The sequence below is a fragment of the Rhodamnia argentea genome, chromosome 7 (assembly GCF_020921035.1).
Source record: "Rhodamnia argentea isolate NSW1041297 chromosome 7, ASM2092103v1, whole genome shotgun sequence".
In the NCBI taxonomy this organism is placed as follows: domain Eukaryota; kingdom Viridiplantae; phylum Streptophyta; class Magnoliopsida; order Myrtales; family Myrtaceae; genus Rhodamnia; species Rhodamnia argentea.
The window spans coordinates 522,532-539,789 of NC_063156.1; the positions used below are offsets into that span (position 1 = coordinate 522,532).

The 17,258-nt window shown below is 40.0% G+C and overlaps 1 protein-coding gene across 2 annotated transcripts; it reads left to right on the forward strand.

The window, feature by feature from the left end:
* The first annotated feature begins 10,474 nt into the window (after positions 1 to 10,474).
* Positions 10,475 to 17,247, forward strand: LOC115742508 (LRR receptor-like serine/threonine-protein kinase ERL2). Of its 2 annotated transcripts, none has more exons than XM_030676844.2 (27): positions 10,475 to 10,664; positions 11,315 to 11,453; positions 11,585 to 11,656; positions 11,754 to 11,825; positions 11,914 to 11,985; positions 12,079 to 12,150; positions 12,250 to 12,321; positions 12,473 to 12,544; positions 12,635 to 12,706; positions 12,787 to 12,855; positions 12,961 to 13,032; positions 13,188 to 13,259; positions 13,339 to 13,410; positions 13,495 to 13,566; positions 13,679 to 13,750; positions 13,863 to 13,934; positions 14,035 to 14,106; positions 14,181 to 14,252; positions 14,346 to 14,417; positions 14,507 to 14,578; positions 14,714 to 14,785; positions 14,867 to 14,938; positions 15,006 to 15,079; positions 15,172 to 15,303; positions 15,409 to 15,747; positions 16,072 to 16,442; positions 16,523 to 17,247. In XM_030676844.2, exons 2-27 carry the CDS (start codon positions 11,326 to 11,328, stop codon positions 16,889 to 16,891), a joined length of 2,850 nt encoding a protein of 949 aa, XP_030532704.1. In that variant the 5' UTR covers positions 10,475 to 10,664; positions 11,315 to 11,325; the 3' UTR covers positions 16,892 to 17,247. The 2 variants fall into 2 exon arrangements, with proteins under 2 accessions (XP_030532704.1, XP_030532694.1); XM_030676834.2 differs by having other exon boundaries at positions 10,548 to 10,860.
* Positions 17,248 to 17,258: the final 11 nt, after the last annotated feature.

The window sequence follows — 17,258 nt, forward strand, 5'->3', positions numbered from 1 at the left end:
TATAAGTGACAATTAAGAATGCAAAACGTGCGGGCATCGACGTGTTAAAAAAGAATAGCATCCAAGCAGCACAAGTTACTGGACGGGGTGAGTAATCTCCCTTCTTTGGTGAGGTAACCCTTCAACCATGCCAATGATTCAAGAAAGCCCCTAGTTTGAAGGTAACCCTTAAAATGTGCATTTATTAAACACTTATTCTACATTGAGGCAAAAAAAAAAATCATTATATAAAAGTTACTACTCGCGTTTTATGCAATAGTAATTTTTTTTATATACGAAAAGTTGCTAGAGACATGAATAAGTTAGTGGCATACTCCCATTCTCACTTTTTTCATGTTAAATTCTAATTTTTAGCCGATGAAATGTCAAAATTTTCTTTTATGCGGAGAAGTTGGTGTCAGTGTGTCTTACTCGCTATACCTAATTGGTCAAGTCAATGTAGCCTCCCATTTCCCCCTCTATTTTGCATTTAGCCCTTTTATGTACTTTTTCTTGTAAGACTGTGTTTGATCATTTAAATTCTCGACGATATAGGATTGGATAAGATGGTTAAATCAATGGATTTTTATATATGTTATCCACACTTTCGTGAATCGTAATAATGAAGATGGATATCTATCATTTTGTAAGAATTGCAATGCATACTAGCATAAATGAATCTGAAAATGCAAAAACATATATAGTTATAATTTCCTACGGTTATTATCAAAAACATCACAAATACACAAACGGAGACAACATTCAACAATCCAGCCATAATCATCGTGTGATTCAAACCCTAAATAACGAAGAAAAGCATTGCAAATTTTCAGACCCACGAGTTCGCCTATGACAGAAAATGTAAACGGGCTTAGTGACATCGACGAGATAGATTAGCTAATGAATATCGAATCTAGTAAGAGAGAGAGCATGAACCATAGAGTTACGGGTGAGAAGGAACTTCTCATGAAGCTTTAAATCGAGAATACAGAAGAGTTGCAATGCTTCAGCGTGAAGAAGAGCTACCGAAGAGGAGGAGGAGGAGAGGATAGGATGGCGTTTCTCTTAGAAATCTCGTCGCACCTCAATCATGAGAAATTGAAAAGATCATTTTCAAGTGTAAATTTTATGCGTTGAAATCAGAGCTGTTTTACTTCATTTTTATTTAATTATTTTTTGTTGTTTTCCCTCTCCTTTTTATTTCATTTTTAATTCCCTTCCATCATTCCTCGGTAATTTTTTTTTTTCACACAACAAACCATACTAATATGCCAAAAACATGCAGTAAATTCAAATACTAGCTATATAGAATATATCTTATAGTAGAAAGAGAATAAAGTACATAAACAAAAATAGGTCTAAATGAAAACGAAAATTTCTGTTAGCTATTTATTGTTTTGTTATTTTGAATTTTCTTATTCTGATATTATAATTTAAGCACCTTTTTATATTTATTATTATTTCATTTTTATTATTTCAAGAAGTCTGTCGGCTTTTACTTTGGCTATCCAAAAATAAAAACGACGCCTAATTGTCGCCCCCAGGGGGGGGGGGAGGTGGGGGATTAGCTTTGAATAGAAAAATGCGAGATTAGGCCCCAACAAAAAAGGCAAAATTAACGAGTCAACCATTTAATTTCCACTAGGTATCTGGACGTGGACAAAGTTTTTTTACTTGTACTTGGAAATGCAAGACCCAACTTCACCCTTGCATTTAATGGGAACTTTAAAATGCTTCTCCCATTCTGAATTATGAATATTGCAATGGACTTATTACGTAGCATACAAAATGAAAACTAATCATACACACGTATGCATGACGTGAGCTTGAAAACTAATGGTTAGTTAGCATAACAAGTATATTCCATGGACTCACTAGTTTGATTTGTTTCGCGAGCAAACCTCGGAACAGCTCGTTTTACAAGCCATGGCATACTTCGTGGGAATAAATTTTCAAGTTGCGAGCATTTTGGCGGGGTTACGATGACGAGCTTGCTAGCTTTGGACTTTTAGATCGTTGTCATGCGAACTAAGTTAAGACTTGAACTCAAACCGGTGCGGGTGTAAAACCCATACGATCATGCTTGGAAAGAGTCACTGACGCCGCCACTTCCCACTCTTTTACTATTGAGAGCATACATTCATATTGCACCTAGTCACTTGTTGAGTTTACCTCTTTTTTTTTTTAGACTATTGTCGAAATAAATCAGTGCATCCAAAAGTTGTAAACATTTCTTAATTGATTGCTTAGCAAATGTTGCAGAATTTTCTTATTGATGAAAAAAAAAAAAAGGTGTATTATGTGCGTATTTTAACAGAATTCGTAAAGCCAACAGCCCTGCTGATAAAGGGATTAAGTGTCGCGAGTCATGCCCACTCCCCGACCGATGCGTGCTCTGTGATCAAAAGTCTCGATTGAGTACTGTGGTGAGGATTCATAATTCATTCACGCACTATAATAACAACAAGAGATAATTGCCATAGCCATAACCTTTGTATATCACATATTCACCTGATTTTTTCAAACTTTGAATTTGCATATCCTTTGTCTAAACAATCTACTCTCCTGAACATCCAAAATCTATAAATAATTCTCTCTCTCTCTCTCTCTCTCTCTCTCTCTCTCTCTCTCTCTCTCTCTCTCTCTCTCTCTCTCTCTCTCTCTCTCTCTCTCTCTCTCTCTCTCTCTCTCTCTCTCTCTTATATACCATTTATCTCTTTGCACATGATGTAGCACAACAACTGTTGAGAGCCACCTCACAATTAGGGTTGTGCAAATGAATCGAGAATCACCCGAAATCGGATTGGATCGGATCGGGCCGGAACCGATAGGTACCGGTCCGATTCCCAATTCCAAGTGTGGAACCGCCCATCCAAACCGAATCGCTAATATGTAATATTTAATCCATAACAAAAAAATGAAAAATCTTAAATCACTAATTTGAAACCCGCTTATATCGTCTCGAACTCTCGCTCTCATCTTGATCTCTACTCTCTCTTTTCTCGGACTCTCGATGTCTCGCTCTTACCTTGGTCTCTTTGTCGTTGTGTCTCGACTTCCATTGACTCACGACCTCAACTCTCAACTCCCATCGACTCAAAGTCGCGCTCTTGATCGCCTCCATTTGCTTGGTAAAATCGATTCCATAGTGTCACTCGGGAATCGGACCACATGGATCTATGTAACCAATGGGTGGTACCCGATTTTAATTATTCGGAACCGGTTCTCAATTCTAGGGTGGGAATCACCCGCCCGAACCATGCTCACTCCTACTCACAACGTTCAAAGTATGAACCATAGAGTTACGGGGGAGAAGGAACTTCTCATGGAGCGTTAAATCGAGAATACAAAAGAGTTGTAATGCTTCAATGTGAAGAAGAGCTACATGAGGAGGAGGAGGAGGAGGAGGAGGAGGGCACGGGATAGGATAGGATTTCTCTTAAAAATCTCCTTGCACCTCAATCGTGAGAAATTGAAAAGATCATTTTCAAGTGTAAATTTTGTGCGTTGAAATCAGAGTTGCTCTACTTCATTTTTAGTTACTTATTTTTTATTATTTTCCCTCTCCTTTTTATTTCATTTTTAATTCCCTTCCATCATTCCTCGATAATTTTTTTTCTTACAACAAACCATACTAATATGCCAAAAACATGCAGCAAATTCAAATACTAGCTATATAGAATATATCTTATAGTAGAAAAAGAATAAAGTACATAAACAAAAATAGGTCTAAATGAAAACGAAAATTACTGTTAGCTATTTATTGTTTTGTTATTTTGAATTTTCTTATCCCGATATGAGAATTTAAGTACCTTTTTATATTTATTATTATTTCATTTTTATTATTTCAAGAAGTCTGTTGTTTTGCCAATTAACTTTTATACTAGTTTATCCACCTTTATCTCACTCGGATTATATCCCCTTTATATCCGATTTTATTCTGTCAAAACCAAATATGATGTCCTGTCATGGCTTTTACTTTGGCTATCCAAAAAGAAAAAAGAAGCCTAATTGTCGGGGGGGGATTAGCTTTGAATAGAAAAATGTGAGATTAGGCCCCCAACAAAAAAGGCAAAATTAACGAGTCAACTATTTAATTTCCGCTAGGTATCTGGACGTAGACAAAGTTTTTTTACTTGTACTTGGAAATGCAAGACCCAACTTCGCCCTTGCATTTAATGGGAACTTTAAAATGCTTCTCCCATTCTAAATTATGAATATTGCAACGGACTTATTACGTAGCATTCAAAATGAAAACTAATCATACACACGTATGCATGACGTGAGCTTGAAAACTAATGGTTAGTTACCATAACAAGTATGGGCCTGTTTGATTTAGCATTTGGCCAAGAGGTTTTGAGAAAATGCAAATACATTTGGGTTAAAGGCATCTTTCAAAATGCAAGTGGTGTTTGGTAAAGTATATTTTAAAAACACATTGAAAAATAACTTTTACGTAAATACTGTTCGGTGAAAAACGAACTTTGTAAAGTATTTTTACTTTTTGAAAAAAAAGCTGTGGTCGGCTGCGTCGGAGAGCAACGGTCGGTGGTGGGCGGCGGCGGCAGTGGTCGGTGGTGGCGATGGTGGCAAGCGGTTAGCGGCGACGGGTGGCTCCGGTGACAGATGGCTGGCAGCGATCGGCGAAGATGGATAGCAATCTGCGGCAATCGACGGGGATAGGTGGCATCGAACGGCGGGAAGCGGGCGGCGGCCGGTGGGCGGGGCAAGGTTGCTATGGGCGGCGGCGAATGGTGGCGGCAAGCTAAGGTGACAAATTTATAAAAAAAAATAGTTACATTTCGCAAAAGTCATTTAGCCCAAAGTATCTCTAGAGATACTTTGGGCTAAAGGATTTTGGAGAGCATTTAACATATAATTGCATCTCCTCAAAGTGACGTAAAAAATGAATGAAAACACAATTTGTATTTAATCAAGGGGCTTTAGAGCCTCAATGCTCATTCCTAATGTTGAACCAAATGGGGCCTATATTCCATGGACTCGCTAGTTTGATTTGTTTCATGAGCAAACCTCTGGACAGCTCGTTTTACAAGCCATGGCATACTTCGTGAGAATCAATTTTCAAGTTGCAAGCATTTTGGCGGGATCACGATGACGAGCTTGGTAGCTTCGGACTTTTAGATCGTTGTCTTGTGAACTAAGTTAAAGACTTAAACTCAATCCGGTGCGGGTGTAAAACCCACACGATCATGCTTGGAAAGAGTCACTGACGCCGCCACTTCCCACTCTTCTACTATTGAGAACATACATTAATAACGATTGCAACTAGTCACTTGTTGAGTTTACCTTTTCTTTTAGACTGTTGTCAAAATAAATCAGTGCATCTAAAAGTTGCAAACATTTCTTAATTGATTGCTTAGCAAGCGTTGCAGAATTTTCTTATTCCCGACAAAAAAAAAAAAGGCGTGTATTATGTGTGTATTTTAACAAAATTCGTAAAACCGATGGATATGCGGCCCCGCCAAAAAATGGACTAGGTGCCGCAAGTCACGCCCACTCCCCGACCGATGCGTGTTCCGTGATCAAAAGTCTCGATTGAGGACTGTGGTGAGGATTCATAATGCATTCATGCACAATAATAACAACAAGAGATAATTGCCCTAGCCATAATCTTTATATATCACGTATTCTCCTGATTTTTTCAAACTTTCAATTTGCATATCCTCCGTCTAAAATAATATACTCTCCCGAACATCCAAAATCAATGAATAGTTCTCTCTCCCACTCTGTTTTATTTATCATTTATATATTTGCACATGATGTAGCACAACGACCGTTGAGAGCCACCTCACAATTAATGGTGTGCAAAGGAACCAAGAATCACCCGAAATCGGATTGGACAAGACCGGATCGAAACCAATTGGTTCTGGTCTAGTTCCCAATTCCCAGTGTGGAACCGCCCACCCATATTGAACCACTAATATATAATATTCAATATGAAAAATCTTAAATCATTAATTTGAAATCCGCTCATATCATCTCGAACTCTTGCTCTCGTCTTGATCTCTACTCTCTCTCATCTCGGACTCTTAATGTCTCGCTCTTGCCTTGATCTCTCCGTGTCCGTGTCTCAACTTCCATTGACTTACGACCTCAACACCCATCGACTCAAAGTCGCGCTCTCGATCGCCTCCATTTACTTGGTAAAATCGATTCCACCGAGCCACTTGGGAATCATACCACATGGATCTATCTAACCAAGGGGTGGTACCCGATTTCAATTATTCGAAATTGGTTCTCGGTTCTAGGGTGAGAATTGCCCACTCGGACCATGCTTACTCCCGCTCACAACATTCAAAGCCCGACCATAATGTCAACAATGAAACCCTTGCTTTCGCCAACGCTCACCGCAAACGTATCTCTCGCCGCATCCATCGTGCTTTTGTTTATAGGGAAAAATCCAAACAATGGCTTGAAATACTCTCATTTTTGTCAAATAAGGGCTTGACAGGCATATTGTTTCAAATAAGGGTCTGCAGTGTTATCATTTTATCAAATATGGCTCTGAAATGGACATTTTTTTCAAATAAATATCTAAAGTGATTATGTCAATCTCAAAAAAGGGCTCGACCTTCAAGTTTTTCTCGAATTTTCTTCTTTTATTTTCGCCGGTGGCTTATCTGACGGGCCATTGGCGATGCCCGAAGAGGGCGAGGGTCGTCGAGCCCTCATCAACTGCAGTAAAGAAAAAAAACGCGAAAAAAAAGAAAAGACAAAGATAAAAAAGAATTGAGAATTAAAATTGTTTTTGGACGAAAATGCACTTCATTGACTGAAAATTAAGCCTATTGGGTCAGACATTTATTTGAAACTATCATGGCCACTTCAAACATTTATTTACGACTAATATAATCACATTAAACTCGTATTTGAAAAAATAAGAGCATTTCAAATATTGGTTTTGATTTTTCCTTTATTTGCGAGCGAGCTCATTTGTGATTCGTCATGGCGAGTCCTCACAAGCTCGAGCTGAGTTCGTGGCACGCGAAAGCCATGAACATTTGGAACAAGCTTGAGAGTCGTGCAAGATCTATAGTAAAAGCTTAGCCACGGTGGCCATGGCCACCAAGTAAATGTCGTTTGACTTCAACCCAGCCTTGAGCTAGTGCAACGACCGTCGCCATCCTAAGATTTGAGGAGGCCATCCTTAAGCCAAAAGAAAATTCAAAGTTTTTATTTCGTTTATAAATTTTGATCTTGATAATTTTTGTCTTTTTCTTGCTTTGCCGGTTGCTGGCCTTTGCAACGGCTGGCAACTGTAGACTGGCGGAGGAATGAGAAAAAAGAAAGAAAAATTCAAATATTAAAAAAGTCAAGGTGAGCAATTTAAAAAAATGTTTTCATCTTTTTAAATTTAGAAATCGATTTTTTTAATTTTATACATAAATTTTTCATTGTTCAAATTATTTTTTACGAATTAAGTGAGTGAAAATTCAAGCAAATATTTTTCGAAAAAACGCACTCGCCCAAACAAACGATAGGTAAGGGATGAAACATAATGTTCATTGTAAAATGCGGGGAAGATAATCGTAAATTCTCAGACATGGAGTGGAGGTTACTTGTTATAAAAAGGTAAAAGGTCGACAGATTTTTTTTTTGTTTTTCACTTTCTCAATAATAAGAACTGCTTCGACCAAAAAATAATAATAACTGCATAATGCAAAGGACCTAGAATAAAGTAGTAGTGTATAGGCCCTAGGGTGGGAGGAGGGATAGATAGGTCGTCGATAGCCACTCACGGGTCCTATGATGCGCATCATCAATCCCCGTCTTTAATTCCCTCTGCAAAAGGCGCTGGACCCCCAATCTTCATTCGCCGTTCGCGCATAGTCTCGTTCCGGTTCCCTGTCGTGTTGGGCTGCCTGTCTGTAGTTGTACCGCTGTAATGAAACACTGTTTGTCTGGTTACACTCGGGGTGACTTTCCGTTCTGCCCTTTGACCACCTGTCAAAATTTCCATGCACCGGCACCGGCACCGGCTGACAGGTGTAATTACCGATCTAGTTCCCCTCGAGCAGAAAAATAGTAAATCATTATCCTTACATACAAAAGGAAGAAGCAAATTGGACGTGGAAAATATAAAAACAGACTTTCTAGCAAATATTTTTTCATCACAATTAATAGAATAGAAAATTGTAAAAATAGAAATAATACAAAAACTTGTTAAACAATGAGAAAATTTCAATAAGGATTTTAAGCATTCTCATTTTCTTAAACAAAAGTATAAAATGCCATCCTAATTAAAAAAAATGACTAAAGGTATTTTAGTCATTTACGATTTCTGGATATTTTTCATTTTTTCTTATCTCTTTTTTCATTTTTTTATTTTTCCTTCTCTTCAAGGAAGATAACGGCCACCGGCAAGGGTTGGGCGGTCTCGCTTAGGCACGGCGAGGATTGCCTCGCCTTCTCTTCTTTGAAGGGAAAAAAAGAAAGAATGAAGAAAAAATGTTCATAAAATATGTGTGATTAAAATATTTTTGATTAAATTTTTTTGAACAAAAATGTCATTTCAAGACTTTATTTAAAGTAAGACTCACTTTAAATTCTTATTTAAGAAAGCATAAACGCTTTATGCTTTATTTGGAGCTTTTTCCCCGACAAATCCCTTGTTGAATAAGTAATTGAAAAATTTTTCTCTCTCGATGAATATTCGTTAACAGGGATACTCGTTACAGATACTAATGATGTTTACTTTTTACGGGAACTTGAAACCTGCCGGTTCGTCCACGTGGAAGTACGGCTCCGGGGGATAAGACGACCAGAATCTCAGTCAATGATTACTTTCCGGAGTTTCTTATTTTTTTCCTTTTCCTGCATAACAACAACACTAAATTCTCGAATTAATTTATTAGAGCACAACGACCTTTATTTAATAATAAAATCGACCAGAAAAAAAACAATTAAAAGAAAAAAGCATCACTGAGACGATGGAAAGCCAACATCACATCAACGCCCGTCTGTTTTTTCGGGGACCCGATTTATTAATTTAAATGCAGTGTCGCATTCTGTCTCTCCCTCCCTCTCTCTCTCTCTCTCTCTCTCTCTCTCTATCCCTCGGGGCCCACATTCTGGCTCGGGCCGTGGGCCCCTGGTGGCCCCCCTCCCCTCTGTCCCTGGCTGACGGCGTGCGTCCGGCGATGGGAATTTGAACAAAATCGCGGCCTGTGTCCTTCACCGTTCTTTTGGGGCTCCGACTTTTACTGTCCTCGCCAGGTCGGTTGAAATCTCGCCACGCGTCGTCGCGGCAGCGGAGGTTTCGGGTCGCGTGCTACAGTGGCTGTCCTCCCGGCCGGTTCGTCCGCCGGACCCTGAAGTTTGTGTTTCGCTTCGTTCGGTCCCAGACAAGCCCGTGTAAAACTCACTAGTACGACGCAGCGGCTGAAGAGAGGAGAAAGTTGCCGCGGTGGATGTAACTGTAATTCAATTAACATGCACTTATTTCTCAAAAACTGAATAATTGGATTAAAAAATCACTGATGTTGTTTATAAAGATTGACTTTAACTCTCCTGCTGGACAGTTGATACTGCAGGGGAGTTAAAGTCAAAATAATTATTGTTTGTACAGGGCAAAAGCGTCAACTTCGATTATTCTCGCCACTTGTACCGACTGCTGGCACCAATAAGGACAAAGATGCAAGCTTCGTGGGCCCCACGTAAAATTTAATGGTCATTTACTCGCCCGTTAACCAAGAGGTAAGAAATTTGAGATTGGGTAGTGGTTTCTTCCGTGATTAAGAAAAGATTTGACCATGCGAATGTCTGAAAGTGCAATTGCCACGGGAGATAAAAAGGCGGAGATGGCTTGGGCTGAGCTCGTCTTCATACGAACGTGGCGAAATGGTTAAAAAGTCCAAAAAAGGTTTCCCCATAGCGAGGGGCTGCTGCGAGTAGATCCGACGGCTGGGGATTAATCTTAGGTTCCCGAGACGACGGCTTCGATGGGGCGACGTAGCGCTGCACTCTATTCTGCATGATCATTTTAGCCGTGGGAGCATATATGTCCGGTTGATCTTCTTTTCCGTCTCTCTTTTTTACAGTTTCAATATAAAAGAACAAATTCTGACAAAATCTTTTTTTTTATAAAAAAAAACAAATAAAAAAGCTGAGCCTAGCGAGAGTACAACAGCAAATGAGAGACAGCTTTATACGAACCGAAGCAGCCTCTTTTTTAATGCTGGCTTCCTGATTGCAGCAGTTGCCACAGCTGCAGCAATTATTTTATTTTATTTTATTTTTTCTTTCTCTTTTGGTAATTTGCAAATGAGAAAATTAAGGCGGCCAGGGGGACGCGGAGGCGTGTGAATCTGCCGCGTGGCCATGTGGTCCGTTACGGGTTTGGATTGTATCCGAAAAAGAAGAAGAGGTCCGCATTGGGAAACGGAGGTACGAATGACGGCCGGCGAGGCCCCCTTCTCCTTTCCTTTTTATTGCTCGTCAGCGATCCCCTCCGTCCCGTTCAGCCACTAACGTCCCCGTCTTCGCCGTTTGTTTTTTCCCCCTCTCCCTTTCTCTACCAACAGCAAATGCATTAGCATTGCTCTCTCTCTCTCTCTTCATAATATCTCTGCTCACTCCTTCCTTACACTTCACGCCAAACGCCTGCTCTCTCTCTCTCTCTGGAGTCTCTGTACTGGGCGCTTGGCGGATAGGCTCAGCGAGAGGTGAGGCCGAAGTAGCAGAGAGACGAACAGTAGACTCTTTTTCGCTCTCTTCTTCTTCTTCTTCATTCCACCATTCTCTCTGCCTGTTGTCTGTCCGTTGCACCAATGGAAGATGACGTCGCACCCCTCGTCCTCGCTCTCGCCATGGCCATGCTCGTGCTCCGCTGCCCTCTCGCCTCGACGCTCGAGGATGAAGGTCCCTTCTCTTTTACCGTCTCTCGCCGTAGTCCCGCTCGTGTCGTCTTCTGTCGAAACTTTTCTTTCTTCGCTCGGCTCGTGACGCTTGGACAGAGAAATGTGCTAGTTTCGGAAACTCTGATTTTTCTCCAGGTCTCACCACATGTTCCGTCTTGACCATCGCTAGTTCCTGGTTGGCTACGCTTCTGTTTCGCCATGTGTTTCATCTTCACTTTCAGCAGTTACTTGTCCAGCGTCGCCTGGACTAGAGTCCAACAACTTCCGACTTTCTGCTTTTCGAGAACTTTTGTTTCCTCGTTTTTGTTATCTTAAAGCGAACGAGGAATAATCCTCTGCCGGTAGATTATTGTCCGTGATCGTGTTGATACTACTTGTTAGATGTCGGATTTCCATTACCATTTCCATGTGACGATTCCGTATTGGTTCTCAAATGCGGTTGATAACTTGAGCAGGAAAAGCTTTGATGAAGGTCAAGGCATCTTTTAGCAATGTGGCTAATGTGTTGCTCAACTGGGACGACGCGCACAATGACGATTTCTGCTCTTGGCGAGGAGTGTTCTGCGGCAACGCTAGCCTCTCTGTCGTGTCTTTGTGAGTTTCTCGTCTCCCTTGTGTAGTGCACTTGCTTCGCGTTTTAGCTGAAGAATGACGCTGATGATTATTCATATGTTTTGAGAGATTTTCTGATGCGTCTACTGTGGTTATGGTTTCGTTTGCTGAAGGAATCTGTCTAACCTAAATCTAGGAGGCGAAATTTCACCAGCCATTGGGGATTTGAGAAACTTGCAGTCAATGTATGACTTGTTCCTTGGAGTATTTTGGTTTTCTCTTGGATTATATACGCATCAAACAGCTTCCCTATCTTTTCCTCACTTAGATTATCACTGGCAGTGACTTACAGGGTAACAAGTTGACAGGCCAAATCCCTGATGAAATAGGAGACTGTACTCTTCTAGCGTACCTGTATGAAACGTCTTTCTTCCTCATGATTATTCTTTCTATTGTCATCTTACATGTGATGCTCATTAGTTGAATTGCATTTGAATCGCAGGGATCTATCTTATAATTTGCTTTATGGAGACATTCCCTACTCGATCTCTAAGCTTAAGCAACTCGAGTTCCTGTGAGTCATGATCGGAATGATGCCATTTGGTACATATCTGTGGTATTTGGATGCAGTCACGCTGATCACTGTGTATCAACCGTTTTCATGCAGAAATCTGAAGAACAATCAGTTGACTGGCCCCATTCCTTCTACTCTTACGCAAATTCCTAACCTGAAAACTCTGTTAGTTCGATCTGTACTCAGTTTGTATAACACATAGTCTATATCTCTAGCTACCGGTCTCTCTTATTCATCCATTTATCTTTTGTTTCTGTGACTCAGAGACCTTGCTCGGAACCAACTTACCGGGGAGATACCAAGGCTAATTTACTGGAATGAAGTATTGCAATATCTGTAAGTGATGAAAATGTGACTGATTTAAACTGTCTGTTTTCGTTAAGTTCTGCTATTCAGATGATGTAGTGTTGGATGAAGTCATTTGGTACTATAAGCATGCAAGTCTTTGATTTTTTATTTGCGCTGATTGTGCTTTGAAACTCCACAGGGGTTTACGTGGAAACTTTTTAAGTGGTACGCTGTCCCCTGATATGTGTCAACTGACTGGTCTTTGGTACTTGTAAGTGATAACTCTTGCTTATGCTATGCTTTCTGTTTGGAATTGTTTCAATTATCGATCTCTTACTCCGTATTCGTTTGATGTCTCTAGCGATGTAAGGGGCAATAACTTGACTGGCACCATTCCAGATAACATCGGCAATTGTACTAGTTTTGAGATCTTGTATGTCACTATCTCTGTCTTTGGCTTTGTTATTGTTGTCGTTTGGTTGTATTTGTAGTGATTGATGATCTTTGCCTTAGGGATATTTCATACAATCAGATCACTGGGGAAATCCCGTACAATGTTGGCTTTCTGCAAGTGGCCACCCTGTAAGCTTCACTCTTGCACATTGTAACTAGGATATCACCCTCGCCTGACATTACTGAGTCTCCTGATTTGTTATGGCTACGAATTGACAATATGCTGTGTCTCAGGTCTCTGCAGAGGAATAGGCTAACTGGATTAATTCCTGAAGTTATCGGTTTGATGCAGGCCCTTGCTGTTCTGTATGTATCGCAAAACCTTTTGAATATTCTGTTTTTATCTGGAGTGACGATGTTTCTTCAAACTTCATCTTTTCTGTTGATTGTAAAAAACGTAGATTTTGTTGAATAACCTTTTTTCTTCCTATAGGATGAATAATTTCATCTCCTTATTGCAGAGATCTGAGTGAAAATGAGTTGGTTGGACCAATTCCCCCTATACTTGGAAACCTGTCATACACTGGAAAGTTGTAAGTTCATCGTTCGGATATAGTTAATCTTGCATTTGTTTCTAACTTGAGGTCTTAGTTCATTCATATTGTATGACAGGTATCTCCATGGGAATAAGCTTAGTGGTCCGATTCCTCCAGAATTTGGAAATATGTCAAAACTAAGTTACTTGTGAGAAACTTCTTGCCATTTGAACTCTATCAGTTGTACTAGTCACTTGACTTGTGGAGTTTTTCATATGGCTTCCTCTTCCAGGCAGTTGAATGATAATCAGCTTGTTGGTCCTATTCCTCCAGAACTTGGAAAGCTAGAGCAATTGTTTGAGTTGTAAGCTTCCTATGTGATTTTTTTTTTTTTGTGTTCATATATGTGTTTTATGTTTACTGATGTACGATTATGGTTACTAAGTTCCTGATTGACTGATTTAATACATGGCTAGGAATCTTGCAAACAATAATCTTGAAGGACCAATCCCTGATAATTTAAGCTCTTGCACAGCGTTAAATCAATTGTAAGATGATTACATGTTTTTCGGTCACCACAGTTTTGGACTTGCCATGAAACTCATTACATATACCCATTGTGGTCATCCATTGATTTTGTATCTTTTTCTTGCCTCATAGGAATGTGCATGGAAATCGCCTGAGTGGTTCTATTCCCTCTGGTTTCAGAAATCTTCAGAGCTTGACTTACCTGTATGTCTGGTGAAATACTCGTATAAGTACTTCGATCATTCTGATTAACTCAAGGAATTGTCCATTCTATTGTTGTTGACAACAATGACTCAATTTGCAGCAATCTTTCAGCAAACAATTTTAATGGCAGCATACCTTCTGAACTGGGGCGTACTATCAATCTTGATACATTGTATGGATAGATGTCGGATTTTCTTTTGGGATTAAGCTTCTGATGCAAGAAACTTATTGTAGCTCTGATTACAGGGATCTCTCGAGAAACAAATTTACAGGAGTTGTTCCTCCTTCTATTGGTGACCTGGAGCATCTACTCAAGCTGTAAGGCTGTGGGCTAGTTGGTATTTTCCTCTTGTTGTTTGTGCTCATTGAACTCGTCATATAGCAGTAATCTTGTGCGACGGCTTTGTTCAGGAACTTAAGCAGAAATCATCTTGAAGGGCCACTACCGGCAGAGTTTGGGAATCTCAGAAGCATACAGATCATGTCAGTTCTTTTTCAGTGGTTTTCTTTATCTTTGGTGATTTTTTCTTTGCATTTTCCTGCCTATACTTACTGTTATGGTTCTCTTGCAGTGATATGTCATTCAACAATCTCTCCGGCACCATTCCTGCAGAGTTGAGCCAGTTGCAGAACATTGTATCTCTGTAAGTGCCTTGCTAACTTTTCAGAAATGGTTCCTATAGTATCTTTATTGCATATATTTGGTTGAGTCTTCAAATACATTTGGACATTGCAAAATTGGAAAGTAATAGTTGATCTTCCTTGCTGTTGTGTGACAGAATACTGAATAACAATAACCTGCATGGAGAAATCCCGGATCAACTTAGCAAGTGTTTTAGTCTCACCGTACTGTGAGTTCTCATACCAAATTTCAATTACATTTCCTCACTGTTCTATTCAATGCTTTGCTGAACAGGATGCTTGTATTTCAGAAATGTATCCTACAACAACTTATCAGGGGTTGTACGGCCTCTTGGAAACTTTTCACGGTTTCCTCCCAATAGGTAAAAGAATCGAGAGGTTTTTTCCTTGCAAGTTTGTATAGTTATACTAATGGATATCCGTCTTCAGCTTTATAGGGAATGATTTATTGTGTGGTGATTGGGTGGGCTCTATATGTTACCCTTCTGTGCCAAAATCCCAAGGTGATGGCCTAATATTATCTGATCTTCTTTTGCCGTCATTCCTTTCTCCAACAAACTCCTGACAAATCAATTCTTTATGACTTGCTCCCCAGGAATTTTGTCCAGAACTGCAGTTGTTTGTATGTTGGTGGGATTTCTCAGTCTGTTATGCATGGTGATCGTCGCCATTTACAACTCGAAGCGTCGGAATCAACTTGTGAAGAATTGCAAGAGGACCATCCAGGGTAATCAAATTTTATGTGCATTCTATTTACATTGGGACAGCAACTGAAATTTTTTATGCGTTTCTCTCCTATGATACTTACCCTTTGAACCTGTCGCTTTCTTAGGTCCTCCAAAACTTGTTATTCTTCACATGGATATGGCTATCCATACGTTAGATGATATAATGAGAATCACTGAGAACTTCAGTGAAAAATATATTGTTGGATATGGTGCTTCAAGTACAGTATACAAGTGTGTATTGAAGAATTCCCGGCCAATAGCAATTAAGCGACTTTACAATCAGCATCCTCACAATTTGCAAGAGTTTGAAACTGAGCTTGAAACCATTGGAAGTATCAGACACAGGAATGTTGTCAGCCTTCATGGTTATGCATTATCTCCTTACGGGAATCTCCTTTTCTATGACTACATGGAAAATGGTTCTCTATGGGATCTTCTTCACGGTTAGCTCTAGTTCCTGAACTTTTGTGTTCAATTATGTCGTTTTATGCTTATTGTTCGCCAGAAGTAACAAGATGCATGCGGACATTTTCATAGTATGACAGCAAAATTCTTCCTAAGGGTGACTAATACTTCAAGAAATTGATAGTTCTTATTGCTTCAATGGGGCTTTCCACTATCATATGCTCTAGTTTAAAATGGGTTCATTGTCACAGCAGCAGGTGCAGTTTGATTTGTGCTGAAATTTGTGGGCTTGACGCTTTTTCTTTGTTATTAATTTACAAGCACAACTCGGAGACTGAAATCTTTTTCTTGTTTTCTGATAGGACCACCAAAGAAGGTAAAACTTGATTGGGAGACACGCTTGAAAATAGCTGTTGGTGCGGCACAGGGACTTGCGTATCTTCATCACGATTGCAATCCTCGGATAATTCACCGGGACATTAAATCCTCTAACATCCTGCTTGATGAGAATTTTGAGGCTCGCATCTCAGATTTCGGAATTGCTAAGTGCCTCCCAACTGCAAAAACACATGCCTCGACTTACGTGCTCGGAACGATTGGCTACATTGACCCTGAGTATGCCCGAACATCTAGGCTGACTGAAAAATCGGATGTCTACAGCTTTGGCATCGTCTTATTGGAGCTCTTGACAGGAAAGAAGGCTGTTGATAATGAATCTAATTTGCTTCAAATGGTATGGCCTTTCTTCGTGTGCCTCGCTGTTGTCCTAATATCCGATATATTAATGGTGTCTTGTCTTTCTCACATGTTTAGATACTGTCCAAGGCTGATAATAACACAGTGATGGAAGCTGTAGATCCTGAGGTCTCTGTTACATGCTTGGATATATCACTCGTGAAAAAGGTATTCCAGCTTGCTTTATTGTGCGCTAAGCGCCACCCTTCTGAGCGACCAACAATGCATGAGGTTGCGAGGGTGTTGGTCTCCCTACTTCCAGCGCCGGCCACAAAGTCTTCTTCTGGCTCCATCAAGACCGTAGACTGTGCCCGGTTCGTTATAAACAACAAAGGACAGCAACAATTGATGAGTCAGCTGCCTCAAGTTCATCAGGAGGATCATAGTACATCGGATGCTCAGTGGTTTCTTCAGTTCCGGGAAGTTATTTCCAAGAACACCCTTTGAGAGTTTGCACGCAAATTTCTCCATTGGAGAAGAAGAGGAAGTAGGGTATTGTTCTCGTTTATTACAGAGTAGGATTGGTTCGTTGAGGGGTTTCCTCTTTTTTTAACCCCCAAACATCACTGACCCCTTCCCCTCCGTAGCCGAAATTTTTGGGGGAAGATTTTTGTGGATAGCATAGCTCACTCTTGTTTAACTTAGAGAAGAAACACGGAGGGATAGTTTAGCTTTTGTTAGGAGCAAGGAGAAAATGTAAAAATGGTAGATTTTTCTTAGGATGAACCTTCTGGATGTTTGTCTGGTTCATTTAGGACTTTGCGCATCTCATGTTCTCATTTGACATTGGCAATTTCTTTTAATTCCTGCAAGA